Source organism: Plodia interpunctella, chromosome Z (assembly GCF_027563975.2).
Source record: "Plodia interpunctella isolate USDA-ARS_2022_Savannah chromosome Z, ilPloInte3.2, whole genome shotgun sequence".
NCBI classification, from domain to species: Eukaryota; Metazoa; Arthropoda; class Insecta; order Lepidoptera; family Pyralidae; genus Plodia; species Plodia interpunctella.
This window is the reverse complement of record NC_071324.2, coordinates 4,556,550-4,572,611: the sequence shown is the minus strand read 5'-3', so window position 1 is coordinate 4,572,611 and position 16,062 is coordinate 4,556,550. Positions and strand designations below refer to the sequence as shown.

The window sequence follows — 16,062 nt, the reverse complement described above, 5'->3', positions numbered from 1 at the left end:
TAGTGTTACGAATGAAACGAAAATTACTTAATGCTTTAATATTGTTTAAAAAAATGGAATAAATAGATTTTTATATTGTTATAGTTATTTCTCCCTATTAGTAGGTACTTCGAAATACTTATTAAATCCATGACATTCATATCATAGGCTCCACGCAAGGTCCAATCTACTGTTATCGATTTGCCACCGAGAAATGGTGCGGCGGCTAACACGGAAAAAATTAACAGGCAATATTCTGGCAACACTGGGTGTCTATGGTCTATTTCTGCCAAAGTCAACTTAACAATAAATAGGTAGGTATATTGTGTGATCGTATTCTGTGAATGGAAAAAAGAAAAAGGTTAAAAATATTGATTTGATGACTTGCATTTGCATTTCTGTTTCGCGATCTGTCTGATTTTTTTATTTGCAGAACTACTCTACAAATAAGTGTGCAATATCAAAATAATCGTTCACCTACATAAACAACAGTATCTGATAATCGATAGCTGAGAAAATTTTATTATCTCGGTAAGTAAATCTAAGAAATCTAAATAATATTTCTTAATTTTTAACATTATTTTATTTAGGTACTTGCCTATTTTTTTGAATTCACTGTTTTGCTCTCGCATCCCACTCCATTCCATCTCTCAGAATGGAGGGAGGGCTAATTAGGGTATGTTATTGATTTTTCTGACATCATACCGACATCAAAGGAGTCCTATGATTAACGAGAGATTTGATATTCATGTTTAATTATGTATAATTATAGTCCTTAATGGTTTTATGTTCACTCTGTTGAATCTGTGTCAGTATAAATGCAATGAATAAATCTAGTAGTTTCAAACTCTGACGTCTTAAGAGTCTTAGTTTTGCTATATCACCATCATTATAGCCCTAGTTTTAATCCACCATCATGTATAAATAAGAAGATATCTGTAATAATCTTTTTCTTGTATACAGGGTGAATATTAAGCCTGATTTGTTGTTATTAAATCAAGGAAAGTTATAGTTACTACCAGACATTGCAATAGAACAAACAAGACATACAAAGTTAACAAATGGGTGTATGGACCTTTTTTGTTTTATTACTTACTTTGTAACTAATAGAAATATTAATAGGTACACCTATTAAAAGAATAAAACATGACTAATAACATAAGTATATGTTTGCAATAGGCTGGAAGTTGTGTCATGGATTCTGCGGGGAATTGGTGTCTCATTGAGAGTGATCCAGGAGTCTTCACACAATTAATACGTAAATTTGGTAAGTCTACTTTGTATTATATAAAAAAATTATTATCACAGCCTAGAGGCGGAGTCAGTGACATTATGAAATTTGTTTTGCTTAGTTTGTAGCCCATGTGGCAATCATAAATTGTAATTTCTCCAGAAACTGGGTAACATATTGATAATATACTTTTTGCTAGCCTCATTGAAGTTTGAGTATTTGATTTCAGGTGCCAAAGGTGTGCAAGTTGAAGAGTTATGGACTATTGATGATGGAATATTTGAAAATTTAAGGTTAGTATTGTTTCCTGTGAGTGATTTTGACAATGATCAGATGTTTGTTTCAATCTTTTATATAATAAAAGTTGCTAACCTACAGCATCAGGCTCATGACACATTCAAGTTTATTTTATATAGTTTATTTTCCATTGAAATAACCAGTTTTAATTTTATAGCTTTTGCCCGCGGCTTCGCTCGCGTGAATTTCATGGAAAAAATCTCAGTAATTTTTTTATCGCGTACTGTGTAAGACTATGTTATATGATTCAAATTCACATTTTTTAGTTCAATTTCCTGTTTTCCGCAATGTGTCTCGTCCCGCAAACTTGTCCAATCCCGCTTCCTGTTATGTAATGTAGATATCCCGTACTGTTTCCTACATATTGTGCCATCATGTTTTTCGCAATGTGTCCCATTCCGTTGCCCACTCCGACTTCCACTCCCGCTTTCTGCAACGCGTGTCGTCCCATTTTCCATGACGTTTTTACACAAACGTAAATTAAACATTTTTGTATTTATTATTACTGTTATTTACTACAAAAAGTAAGTGTGCCAATTTTCAGCTTTGTATCTTGAAAATTGTATTAAGTCCCATACAATCTTTCACCCCCCTAATTTTAATTTTCAGAAAAATCGGAAACACGTATTCATTACTTTGTTGTAAACAACAAAAATCCAAATTTTCAAGTCGCTAACTTCAATGGTGTAGAACTTTTATATTTACAGTTTTTCACCGCTTTCACCCCCTTTTGAGTAGAATTTCCAAAAAACCTCTCTTAGTGCTCACCTACATGACAAATTTCAGCTTCCCGCCCAGCCAGTTTAGGATATACATTGTTTGTCAGTCAGTCAGTCACTCAGCAATGGAAGAGTTTTATATACTTATATAATATATTGATACATATTGCGCCCACCCTCTTCGATTATCCTCTTTCACTACCCAAAGGCTGGCTGGAAGAGATTGATTAGCAATAGGCCCACCATTGGTCCATATTTATGCACAATTGTATTATTTTGTACTAATATTGTTTTTATGGGCAATAAATATATTTTGTATTGTTTTGTAATTTTAGCTTTAAAAAAGACTTAAAGAAAGTAGACAGAGGAAGTCATTCTGACAACTGATAACAATTTTTGTATGAATACGATGAAAATAAATTTACCTTGTGCACATAAGTATCAAGAAAAAATCTTACGATTTCGTTGCGGGCTATGACGGCGCTCTGTGTTATACTGCGAGCCGCCGTCGTGCCGTGTTCAACAATATAAAAGTATCTACCTACATAAAATAATTCGGCATGCGAATTTTTTTATTTCACGATATTTCAGAATCTATTAATCCGATTTATGTGCTGTAAAGGACAATATTTATCTTCGTGAAATTCTTGATGATGAAATAATCTCAATACTTTTTAATCTTATGGATTAACTTGCTCGTATAATAATAATTGTTAAAATGCACCTAGTGATTTATAATATTTTTTTATATATAAAATGTCTTAATTATAAAAGGTGTTGTGGACTTTTTTATGGATCTACTTTAAACCTATATTTTTGTAGAACATAGTGTGCATGTATAATCCTACGGGAAGCTGACTATTTACCGGGAAGAAATGTATCTCATTTTCCTACAGGACCCTCCTCATTTTCCGGGATGAAATGTCTATAAGATGACCCGGGATTCCGAGGCATTTTTGGTTCATAATTAGTTTTTCAATTATCCTACGGGAACCTGACCAATTGCCGAGATGAAATGTATCTAAGATGTTAACCCGGTATATAAGGTACATACCAAATTTCAAGCAAATCAGTCCAGTAGATTTCGAGTGATGCGCGTTCGTTCAGACAGACAAAAATTTCCAAAATTATATTTTCGTCATCTTAGTACTGATATAGATATCAGTAACTAAGTATATTCTATGGAGAATTAAAAAAAATATCCAATGTACACATTTGGCCTCTCTTTAATTTTATTATATGTATTGATTATGATGATATTGATGATGATTAATGTATTTTAATTTTTTCTAGACCTGTGCATGGGCTTATATTTTTATTCAAGTATTTACGGCAAGAAGAGCCTTCAGGAACTGTTGTGACAGATAGCCGTCTTGATAATATCTATTTTGCAAAACAAGTAAGTGACCCTAGAATATCCTGTTAATTATAATAAAAATATAGTTCAAATTATAATTTAAGGATCAAAAATTAAAACGATTCCAGTGAATTAAAAATTGATCTAATTGTAGGTGATAAACAATGCATGTGCAACTCAAGCTGTCATCAGTTTATTGCTTAACTGCACCCATCCTGACGTGGACCTGGGGCCTGAACTCACCAAGTTAAAGGAATTCAGCATGTCATTTGACCCTAAGATGAGGGGGCTGACACTAAGCAACTCCCAGACCATACGTAGTGCACACAATTCAATGTCACAACAAGTCATTTTTGAGATGGACCCTAAAATGGCTACAAAGGTAAAATATTTAATTTATTAAATTTGATACAATACATTATTTCCGGGATAAATCTATTGATATATAATTAAATTATGTTTAACTTTTTTTAGGAGGAAGATGCTTACCACTTTATTGGCTACATGCCGATAAACGGGCGTTTGTATGAGTTGGATGGTCTCCAGGAGGGTCCCATAGATCACGGTCCTATTGCACCGGAACAGGACTGGCTTGACGTGGTGAGGCCGATAATAATGAAGAGAATAAGTGTGTAAGTTGATTTTCTCTTAATATAAATGTGGCCTAATAACTATATGGGGGCAGAATAAAACATAATTCACAAACTTTTATTAAAATTAATGATAAGAAGCCTAATTTATACTGGATATACATACGGCATACCTTCATAAAAATGTTTCATATAATTAACAGAATATAATTCTTACAGATACACCGACGGTGAAATGCATTTCAATCTAATGGCATTAGTGTCGGACAGGAAGATGATTTATGAACGTCAACTGGAAGAGTTGTTGAATGAGTCACAGATTCTCGGCGGGATGGAAACTGATGAGCTCGAGAACGAGATCCCCCGTCTGCGGATGCTGATCGAATACGAAGACGTGAAGATGGCCAGGTACCAGCAAGAGATGGCGCGCAGGAGGCATAACTATTTACCATTTATTATAGTATTGCTAAAGATTCTTGCTGAAGAAAAGAAGCTGATGCCTTTATACGAAAAGGCGAAAGAGCGCGCTGCTAAGAAGGGTCCGAAGAAAATGAAAGTATAACAGGAACCTTGGGCGGGACTGAGGGTAGACAGCGCTCGAGGAACTCAACGCGTCTCCCAGTCCAGCCCCTCTCGCGCGATGCAGGCGACACAACCAATGCATTATTGTCTAGGACCCTTTGATCCTGTTTACAATGATTCTAATGAACTTCAACAACAGCTACAAGATATTGACAGGGAATTTCGGGAAACGCAATTGACTATTGATGACGACATTACCCAAGACAGGCCCATCATTGGTAACATAGACCCGAATGTAGACTTACATGATGAATTAGATGATATACTAGTAGATGACACCATTGAATCACATATGATGCTTGGACATGATCCCATGGATGTCATTGAAGAACCGCCAACCAAAATAGACTCGCAAGACGTGAAGGAAGACCAAAATTTTGATTAGTTGGTAAATGTCAATTTCACTACCATGATCTATATAAAACTCAATGTCGATAAAATGTTATACTTTTGACCATAAATGTATGTGTACTGTTTAGTTTAGCTTGATAAAATCAAATGTCTTTTTTAAACTTAATCAAAACGTCGATTTGATATAGGTTAAAATAAGCATCTTATTATTATGAATGCGCAGATCCTGCAAAATTGCATGGTTCATCATTAGTACTTGTTATTGGCAATTTCCATTGCGGCTATCTCAACTTTACATTACACCTGACATAGATTAACGCCAATAGGAATTAATCTGTACGGATGTTGACTGATTTTAAATATTACTCAATTGCACTATTACTAAAGTGAAATTAGGTCAAACAATTCTAAATAAATATTCGATATCAAAGATTATATGGAATCTCCCCTTTTTTCTTAAAATTGATGGAAATGTCGACTGGAACATATGGCGACGTAGGTATATATAGTCTTTTTTGTCTAATTTGGAATTTAAGTTTATGTCTCTCTGAAGACTGCAGTAAAGCTTGTTACAAAAATAAGTCGCATATAATACATAAGCTTGTTACAATAAAAGTTGTTCGAAAGCTAATTGTGTTGTCATAATAATGATGATGTCCGACGGATTTGGATCATGGCGACAACTTGAACGATTTTGAACTCGTCTGTGTGTTCGCATGTGGCATATGTATCCAATCTTGATTATTTATTGATTGAAAACGTTCAAATTAAAATAAAAATGAGTCAACATCCGTATCGTAATATTTTTCAATGTGTAGATTTTTTATAAATATAAATCAGTATATTCATCAGTAATATATATGTAGCAGTTTAATATAACAATATTTAATCTATTGTAATCAGTACATTGTATTCTATTCTGGGTACTTATATGTATATACCAAATCAATGGTATTGTCATTTCAAGTAATTATCTGCAGTTTATTGATGTCATAGTCGTATGTAGTGTTAAACATATAATTGTATTCGCTTGAGGCTGCCGTCTTTTTAAGTTTATTTGTTGTTAAAAGCATTTATTACGAAATAGTATTTTTAGAGATACCAGGTTTAAAAATTTATCCAAATGTATCAAGTTGTTGTTTGGCGTCGGCAAATTGAGTGACGGCAGTCCTATTGTGCTTTGTAATTGTATGTAAATTATTTTAAACAGCGTATTGTTGTTATTTTAAATGGTGTATTACTTATAATGATGAAATTAGAATTTCACCTGTTGTATGAACTTCTGTGTCCTGTTTACAATTTTTGCATGAATATATTTATAAACTGTGAAGATGTCTTTATTTTTAACCCTTATTAAATTATAAGTATTTTACTACATGTCCTTATGTAGCCAACTTGATACAAACATATGTATATCTGGAGTATCTGGTGATCCTGATGAGAAACCCACTAAGCTATTATAGATAGAAACTTATCGTCATACTGCCTTTGCAAAATCTATTCAGCGTGGTGGGATGCTTCCTGTGATGTACAAAAATTGAAGGTCTGATGAAGAACCCAAACAAATGAATAAACCAAAGAATGGAGCAACATAACCCCAACAACATCCAGATTTATAATCTAAGCATTTCTGAGTTTAAAACGATCTACAGTATGCGGTCCTCACATTTTGCATACCTACAGCTTTTTGAAAAAATAAGTGAAATTCAACCGAAAACATCATGAAAAGTCCAATCTCGATGCAGTTGTTTGTCCTAATCCTAATTACCATTCACGCTCGTAACCTTGTTACCTCTTCACGCTCTATATATCTTCATGAAATTTTGCATAGTTACGATTCGTTAGAAGAAAAATTACTTTTCCCGTGGGAAATTAACGCGGGTGAGGCCGCGGGCAAAAGGTAGTAAAAAGTAATATATATAACTAACTATCTATATATAACTATAATATCTAGGTAAAGTCACTGGGATATCTTTATTAGTATACCTGGTTAGAGTGACTGTGCCGTTGTATCAAAACTTACTTTCATAACTTTTTTAAACGGTTTTATATAGCTCGGCCAGTTTTATTAAAAAAACAAACAGCTCCATCGAGATTTGGGTAGATTTTTTCTAGGAGATAGATAAAACAGGTAACTTAAACTTCTGAAGGTTTCAAAGACAAATTAAACGTTATAATACTTTTTGTTTGTACAGTTTTATTTATTCATTCACATTTAGAAGTACATATAATAAAATACAATATTTTCCATTAATTAATTTTGAATTATTCTAAACAATATTGTTATTGTATTGTTACTTTAGGCTTCACATACAATAACAATACAGAGGATTGTCTTCATGTTGATATATTAGAAATGAGATAGCCCGATATGATTTGATGGCCCTAGCATCCTAACTAAAGAGTAATACTTAATTTTTTGTATCTTCTTTTCATAAAACTTATAACTAAATATAACAAAAAGTAAAAATATAAGTGAAACGAAATGCACTGGTTTTAAGTTCCTAAGCATCAGGTACATACAATTGATACAACATTATCATGAGCAATAAATTGAACGTTCTTAAAATACACTACATTGCCATGTATTGGCAGTTCCGAATCACGGAGAAAACGTAATATATTATGAATCTAACATATAAGTACATTAATTCGTCTTTTATGCGTACTTGTCATCATTTAATTTCATGGCCAATGCCTTTCAAAGAATCTATTTCAGAACATTTATTTCATAATGAGTAAGTTCTATTATTTCGAATATTTAGACGCTCATAATAAAATGTATATATGATTAATATGGATAAATCGCGAACCAAATGCAATGAAAATCTACCAATGCATTTCAAAACAAAGTGCACATTGTACACTGGCTTTGACACATTTTGATTGCATTTGGAGTTTCATCTGTTCTTTTATTATTATTTATTTTAGACATTTAGACATTCATAAAACTAGTTCTTCATACATATCGAACTTGTAAACCACATTAATAAATAATAAATATATAGGGACAACTCACACAGATTGAGTTAGCCCCAACGTTAAGGTATACTAACTCAACGATACTTTATTCTATAACATATACATATATAGATAAACATCCATGACCCAGGTCAATCTGAAAAATATCATTTTTCATGTTGACCTGACCGGGATTCGAACCCGGGACCTCCAGTGTAGCAGTCCAGCGTGATGGCCACGGAGGTCGTCTTATATTCAATAAAGTAGACCAATACATTTTATTTGCATAGGAGCTTGAGCTGTTAATCTTCTAATAATTCATAGACACATCAAATTTGTTTTTTTTTTTTACTTTCTAAGTACATTACGTATATCGTACGTTTCTGTAACATATACGAGTAAGTATATGAAAAGAAAAAAATAGGATATCTTTCATAGGGCCAGTAAATTTCAGGGATTTCTTTTATCGAGTATAATAATTATTTACATCTTACAACTAAACGTAAATCTAAGAAAAATAAAAAAAAACTTGCGTAAAGATAAAATGGTAATAAATTAATGAATTTGGCGTGAGATGTGGCATGGAATGTCGATGTCTGTTATTTACAACGAGAACTGTCTTCACCGACAATATGCCCACACTGGACTAACGAATGCCATCAAATGTTCTAACTCTTTTTAGCACTATATTGATAAAAATAGACAGCAACACATTTGTCGACCCAGTGTAGACATGGCAGCAGACGTTACAAATCCGACTGAGTGAGGGATTTATTTACAGAAATTACTATAGAGTTTAGCATTTGGTACTGCACTTTGCAAGTGGACTTGGCAAATATTAGTATCATAGAGCAACAACGTCAAAATTTCAGTGATATGATCGCAAACACATCTGTTATATTTTAACTGGAGATGTATAATATGATAAACACTTTGAAATGAATCAACAAACGGTGATCCTTTTATTCAAGGTTACGTATTGATGCTTATTTACATATTTATTATATTACCCATCTCAATAATACTAAATGCTAAACTTATAGAAACAAAATATTGATATGGGCACTGCTTGCGAGGTTCTATTTCATTACATGGATTCATCAATTTATTCTTTTGAATTGAAATTCTTTAGAGCAAATATATAAATATCACAGGTGTTAAGAGCATTCATCCAATGGTATCTGTGTAATACTTTTTAGAATATAAATAGACCTAACTAAACTGTATAAATATGTTAAAATGACGAAGCGCTCGAACTTAAAACGTTCGTCACTCGTCATTCGTGCGGTCGCGAACATAATCTTAAATGGTTTAAGAAAAATAATAACGGTTTAACCGATAACAAAGAAAAAACGCGTGAGATAAAAATATGTCATTAAGTGTATATTTTTTTAAGACGCAATCTATGAAATCTCAGCCCTAATAGGGTGACATTCCATGGATTGCGTCAGAGAAAGTATAGGAGTGCTACGTGAAATAACAAGTGACAGAGTTAAATGGAAGAAGTTACATACAGTGCCGTCCCACATGAGTGGGAAAAAGATCAAGAAGTAGGGCTAGCACACCACTACACGATGGGAATTGTATATAATTGTTAAAGGATGGAATTAATAATTCGATTCTCATGTTTGTTATGTTGACGACTGCACGTTGTAAGGCCTTCGCATAGCAAGAGTCAACGCAGGATCGATGTCAAAGTGAAGGATTCTAATATAAAAAGAGTAAAATATATGACGTAACAAAACATGAAATGCGCGCTTTATCAATACATATAAAACAGTATTTACATAAAAATAAAATTAGGCAATTTACATAAAAATAAAATTAGGCGATAGTGTCACAGCAACAGAGTAAGAATTTGAAAAAATAATCTGTCTGTTTGTACATGCTAATCTTCGGAACCTGGACAGATTTGAATGAAACTTTTTTGTTATATAGCTATTAAGCCTGGGCAACATACAGGGTATAAATTATTTGGAAAACTGGAACACCAGTTGGAGAACAATGATGGTACAGCAACTATAGGAAATATTGAAATGACGCCTTAACAAAAGTTATTCAGCCTGATGAGCATTTTCTGTTGAAATATAAAGAAGCTGAAGAAGAGTCATACTTAATAGTTCAGCAAAACTATGGAAAATATACTTTTCAGTCTGATTAGCATCTTCTGTATGTATAGGTATCGTTATATTTGTCTGTACAATTAAATTTCTCTAATAATTTTTACTCCTTACCAAAATTTATTCGGCCACACGAACGGAATCGCGGGCATCAGTTCAATATAAAAATAAGCGAACTTAGTAAAATGTGGTATTTTCTTCATTATCAATGAAAATAGTTTTCCCAATTCATCAGAATTGTGCTTTTGATTAGTTTATATGATTTTGATGTGTGTTAATGTCGAAAGCTCCGCTTTGAGTCGAGTCAGTGTTGCGCTATATGGTTTGCGAAGGCCTATAAAAATGGCAAGTTTGAGTTGAATCCACATAATGAGCGAACTTGGCTGAGCGAGCGAGCGAGCGCTCGCTTCGCTCACGTGTTGGGCTGCAGTCCCTTCGGCTTGATCATCATCGACGCGCGCTTCAGCGTGTAATCCCATCCTCTCCAACGGAACCATACAATACCTGAAATTAACAAGGATATTATAAAAATTAGAGAAATACACAACCAATGTTAATTATTCAGTAAACTGTTCAACGGGAACCTTATTGCGAAATGAAAATTCATTTTTATGTTCTCAATATAATTATTGAGCATTATTATTATTTTTATTTATCTTTATTTCAACGGTGATAAAGACTCACCCTGCCTCGCGGTGAGGTCCTGCGGGTCGTGGAGGTAGAGGCCGTTGAGGCCGCGCCCGCACGACTTCCACCACCAGCCGCCCTTCAGCATGGACGCGCAGTTCAGCGACGAACGGTCGTTATCTCTGACATAATGCAAACAAAATGTCAATAAATGGAATAGGGTAGATGACAATATTTAAGAAACACACAAGGTTCCTATTTAAACTTGGGATCTACCCTAGGGAATACATACTTCTGTTTCCATATGTTTCTTTTGTCTTTGCTCTTCACTGAACTGATTTTCACCATGTTCGCGTCCTAGAAAAGCACTTTAAATTCCCGTATCGTTCAAGGAATATATAGCATTGTAATATCTTCAGAGGGTTGACGTCAGGCAGGCGGTGGTTTGTAAAATCATACAACACGTCTATACATTTGATATTTTCGCATTTCACCGCTTTGAGGTTATCCTGACGCGTATATATCTAGTTACAATATTAATAGGATAGGTGGCTTACCTGTTATATGTGGAGAAGGGGCTGTTGTTAGAGCCGTACCATGGGTCGTTGAGCGAATCACCCGCGGTCCCCTCGTAGCCGTCGATCTCCAGCTTGTAGTACTCAGCTTCAGAGTAGATCTTGAAGTGCGAATACTGCGCGTACCTGCAAACCCAATCAATTTATATTATGGACGGGTGTTTATCTACATACCTATTTATATGTCGTAAAAATATAGTATAGTTAAGTTGGCGTTAATTCAATCTGTCCATATATACAGTATATTTAATTATATTACATTTTTTTTTTCTTACTGATTCTTATTTTGGTTAAAATTTGAAGGTTGGTCGTATGCTTGCGGATATCAGCACATATTAATAGACGGACAAACGGGAAATCCTCACCTCTTATTACCATCAAAGTCCTCCAACTCGACCCTCAGCATGTAGTCATCGTTGTTGGTCAACATGTAGATGTTTTCATTGCCAAGCCAGAATTCCTTGCTTGGGTCGCCAAATCCATTCTTATAATCACTCCAATCCCGGTTGAAATTTTCCGCAGGAATGCCGAAGTCGTCTCTTCTATGTATAACCTATTATACAAAATATAAACGTTATTTTCATATTAAATAGTTTTGATTTAAAAAAAAAACGCATTCATTTATTTTTGCGCTGGAAACGTAATGGCTGGAAATTGTCACCACTTACTCAAGCTTTTTTGTAAAATATTACATTAATTTGATTATTGCTATAATATTATCACACAAAAAATTCGAAAACTTACAGTCCAACCTCCATCAGATATGTTCTGCTCACAATAAACTTTTAGGAACCAATATGTAGTCCCTCTAATTTGTAGATAGTAGACACCAGATTCTCTCATGCCAGCATTGAGGAGATCTACACAAGAATAACCCTGAAAAATAAAAAGCTGTTCGTAATTGTTTTCTAGTATAAAATATACTTGTAACGCTATAACAAATTCGCACATGCTGGATATCGCGCATAAGCAGAAGAGACATTAATCAATACAGTATTAACAACTTTCATACTATAAATTTAAAAAATGACAATATTAAACAGCCCACATTAAGAATTAGCTTGTATCGCGGGTCCGATGGAAACAAACACGAGAAACGGGCACAACACACCTAGAACCATAGACAACTATATGTGATCACAGGTAAATATTTACCTGCTCTGAGAATCGAACACAGTACCTCTAGTTAGTGGATGGAGTGGCCACTATGGAAGTCGTCATCATTTTCAGTATATAAAAATATATCTTTTTATTTTTTATTCTATTCCGAGTAATATTTTATTCAAAACTACTTAAAATTATTGACAATACTATGTCACAAACACTTTAGAATCATAACCACAAGTTTCTCAAACTTCTGTGGTAGAGAAGTCAGAAATTATTAAATAATATAATAGTCAATATTTCTATAAACAACTAGCAACAATGAACCACTTGAATCCAAAGGATCTAATACATATATGGTTTACCAAAACAAATATAACTAAGTACTAACAAATTAAAACATAATTGGTACATAGCCATATTTGCACAAAATGGTTATGCGCAGAAGACAATGTAATAAAAGATGGGTTCAGGATAACACTAATAATAAGAATTTAAATAGAAATGTGAGTAATGTTTGTGTATTACAATCACCTATATTGTAAAATCTGTATAATTAAGTATTATTAAAATCTATCCAGACAACATATTCTAAACAAACATATAAATAATCACAATATTCACTTACCAAGTTTGTAAATAAAAATATGTTTTAAAATATTTATGGGTAATTGTCGTCATCTTGTGGAACAGAATAATAAACCGGATCAATAAAATCATGAACATATTTCAAAACAGCAATTTTCCTGGGCATAGCAATTAGGACTGTGTGCCCAGTATCTGTTTCAATGACATCTATTTGCAGTATTGGACAACGAACAACAAGATTGTTGCAACAATTATCCTTCTCAAAAAAGTTATACCTTTTCATAGGTTCAGTATTGCCAAGATTCAATCTTTCAGAAGAAAACGGAGCATAGTATATGTGGAGTATCCCCCAACATGTTCCTAAGAAGAACACATCCCCATATTTGAATACTGTGACAATATCTCTCAGGCGTACTGTGCGTGTTGTTTGAAAATATGTCTGCCAACAAAATGGATCGTATATATTATGCTTTTGAAGCTGATGCAAAGGGCTTGGGTCATGACTGATAGTGGTTATGTGCACAAGTTTTTTATCAACAAGGGTGTAGATGTCATGATGCTCTGTCAGTATATGGAGACGATCTTTAAACCCAAGTGACAGGACTTTATGTCCTACCTTGACAATAAATTTACTTGCAAAATTTTCAACATCTGCATTGGTTGTGAAAACTTCATCAGCAAGGGTTATGAAGTAGACTATCTTGTTGACCAAAACATATTTCACAACACGGTCATAGGTGGTATGTGGCCACATTTTTGGATTTCCTATAGATTTTCTCACAAGATAAAGGTGTTGATTGTAGTCCACAAGGGCAATAAAATAGCTGTTTTCATTGTAACTGGAATAATCTCCATTTATCTGTTGACGATCCATGATCGGGGTAAAGGTATCAATGCAGTAGTACTTTATGGCTCTATAAGTGTGAACTCCAAGAGTACCATCACCTAGAATCCTGAAGCCTCTTATCTGCTCAGGCATCTTTGTGGCTATAGCAAATTCATCCCGATATTCCCTTGCTGTTGGTAAATCTGGCCAGACCGATAATGAGCGATACAATTTGAATGAATTCATTGTCTGGCTGGCTTTGTTCCTAGCCGCATGGAAAATATCGCAGAAATCACGTATACAATGATCGCGCCATAAAAATTCATCATAAGTTATTTTATCAATAATTGCTTTCCATCTAGAACATGTTCTGCTGGATATAATGAGGTCTTTAGGTGGTAAAAAATAGAAAATTGTAGTAAGTAACTCTGTAGGTAATGAACCTATGTAGCACGGTGGGAGTTCATCAGTATCCATATCTTTGTTATCTGAAAACACCCGATCAAAATGATGGATTCACATTGGCAAATCAAATATATGTGGGTAGTTAAATAACATGCTAAAATCTGAAATACCTACTTACATTTTACAATGCATTTCACAGTTCAAAATCACTAAAGACAGACCGAAATGGCGAGATGGCCAGCCTCGAATATTTGTTTTGTACTTGGTTTAGTCTAGGTAACTCACATAATAGGTACCTTGATCGACCAATACGCAGATGCATTCAAATTCAAATATTGATTTAAACTTCCAGCTCAACCAAACTGACGTTGTTCATTGGCCCCTTGTCTTGCGAAAAGAGAATCCAGTTAAATTTTCCTAGCAAATTTCAGTCAAGTCAGGGAGTCGAGGGAGGGCTCGATTTGCTCGATATTGACATTTGACTTTGACAGTTGCTATTTTTATCAGTGGTTTCAGCTCTTGAATGTCTATGACATACAGCCAGTAAATTATGCTACGTAGGTTGAAACTACGGTGCTATTATCTAACACGGTGGTGTGCATGTATGCATCTATCACACAAATATAAAAACGTCAAGTATTTTTTGAAAGAATAACGCAATTCACTAAAATCACTTTGGGGTCAAGAGCGAGTTAGGCTCTTGTACTGAGGGTTCCATACAATGTTATAAAATGTGTAAAGTGATGTTTCATTACAAAAATAAAATTGTACCTACTTCTATTACCGTGTACTTTTACTTCAATTCACTCCAATACTGCACGAGGCGTAATTTCAAAAGGATTTTAGAATATTATAAATAGTAATTTTTTAAACTATAACAATTTCGGATTTTTCTCTTGCAATAAAATATCAGCAATGTATACCGAATCCGCCAAAGTTTGGCAAACTGTTCGACGACATTGTGGAGTGGCATCATGTTGGCTCCACAGTGTCGCCAAAGGCTTAGCCGAATTTTGACGGATCCTGTATACATTACTGATCTTTAATTGCGGTAAATAAGCTCCAATACACTGACTTTTTTCTGTGGGGCTATCTAAATCTCTATGCGTCTATGCTAACAGGCCATTCTCCTCTCGACAACAAGAGCAACAAACAAAATTTTTGTAAAATATTTATATAGTACCTAGCACATAAAGTAAATCGACAAGGCTACCTGCAACTTTTGAAAGATTATAGCCGCTGCGATGCATATGTGCACCGTTTCAGCCTTTCGATACTAGGACCACATGATATGAAGAGCTATTTCAGGTAACACATGCATAAATCTTCATAGTGTGCTTTATGCAAACAGGAAATGCATTAATCAATACTCCAGCGAAACAGAGATACAATCTTGGCTTCGCTTCTATTTGGGTCCTATCGGTCAAATTGTTAGGCTTACTCCCATCCGTAATGTGGGACACGGATAATTCCTCAGTATTCATGTTTCTTTAGTATTAGGTATACCTGAAATAGTTTCATTTTAACAAGTGTTTACTCACCTATAATTTCAATATTTCGCCATTTACTATAAGTTTGATTCGGTGTAATGGTGAACGCATGATTTTGCAGTTCGAATTACGTTAGTTCAAATCATGTTCAAGTTTTAGAATATATTGTTGTTTTTTATTGTCAGTTCAATTTCTTAGAGAAAAATAGTTGGGTAAATCAAACACACAAATTTAAAAAAATTCTCCGTGATAAATCACAA

The 16,062-nt window shown here is 34.0% G+C and overlaps 2 protein-coding genes across 3 annotated transcripts in view; one reads left to right on the top strand and one right to left on the bottom strand.

The window, feature by feature from the left end:
* Positions 1-152: 152 nt before the first annotated feature.
* On the top strand, positions 153-6,436 carry Uch-L5 (Ubiquitin carboxy-terminal hydrolase L5). 2 transcript variants are annotated; one of them, XM_053768827.1, is made up of 8 exons: positions 153-293; positions 413-510; positions 1,159-1,246; positions 1,440-1,503; positions 3,520-3,625; positions 3,738-3,965; positions 4,058-4,215; positions 4,393-6,436. In XM_053768827.1, the coding sequence occupies exons 3-8, from the start codon at positions 1,174-1,176 to the stop codon at positions 4,733-4,735; spliced, it is 972 nt and encodes a 323-aa protein (XP_053624802.1). In that variant the 5' UTR covers positions 153-293; positions 413-510; positions 1,159-1,173; the 3' UTR covers positions 4,736-6,436. The 2 variants fall into 2 exon arrangements, with proteins under 2 accessions (XP_053624802.1, XP_053624801.1); XM_053768826.2 differs by having other exon boundaries at positions 268-340.
* Positions 6,437-7,283: 847 nt separating this feature from the next.
* The window catches only part of LOC128682950 (uncharacterized protein), a 76,984-nt gene continuing 68,205 nt past the window's right edge, over positions 7,284-16,062 (bottom strand). Inside the window, exons 4-8 of the mRNA XM_053768029.2 lie at positions 12,134-12,265; positions 11,755-11,942; positions 11,372-11,515; positions 10,872-10,996; positions 7,284-10,691 (exon numbers count right to left, since the gene is read on the bottom strand). Coding sequence (XP_053624004.1) covers positions 10,600-10,691; positions 10,872-10,996; positions 11,372-11,515; positions 11,755-11,942; positions 12,134-12,265 — 681 coding nt within the window. The 3' untranslated portion in view covers positions 7,284-10,599. The remainder of the gene's footprint in view (positions 10,692-10,871; positions 10,997-11,371; positions 11,516-11,754; positions 11,943-12,133; positions 12,266-16,062) is intronic.

Excerpts from the sequence above, each read along its gene's own strand:
- Uch-L5 (XM_053768827.1), top strand. The coding sequence starts at position 1,174 with ATGGATTCTGCGGGGAATTGGTGTCTCATTGAGAGTGATCCAGGAGTC. Across the intron at positions 3,966-4,057 it reads ACCCTAAAATGGCTACAAAG|GAGGAAGATGCTTACCACTT; the intron begins GTAAAATATTTA and ends AACTTTTTTTAG. Across the intron at positions 4,216-4,392 it reads ATAATGAAGAGAATAAGTGT|ATACACCGACGGTGAAATGC; the intron begins GTAAGTTGATTT and ends TAATTCTTACAG.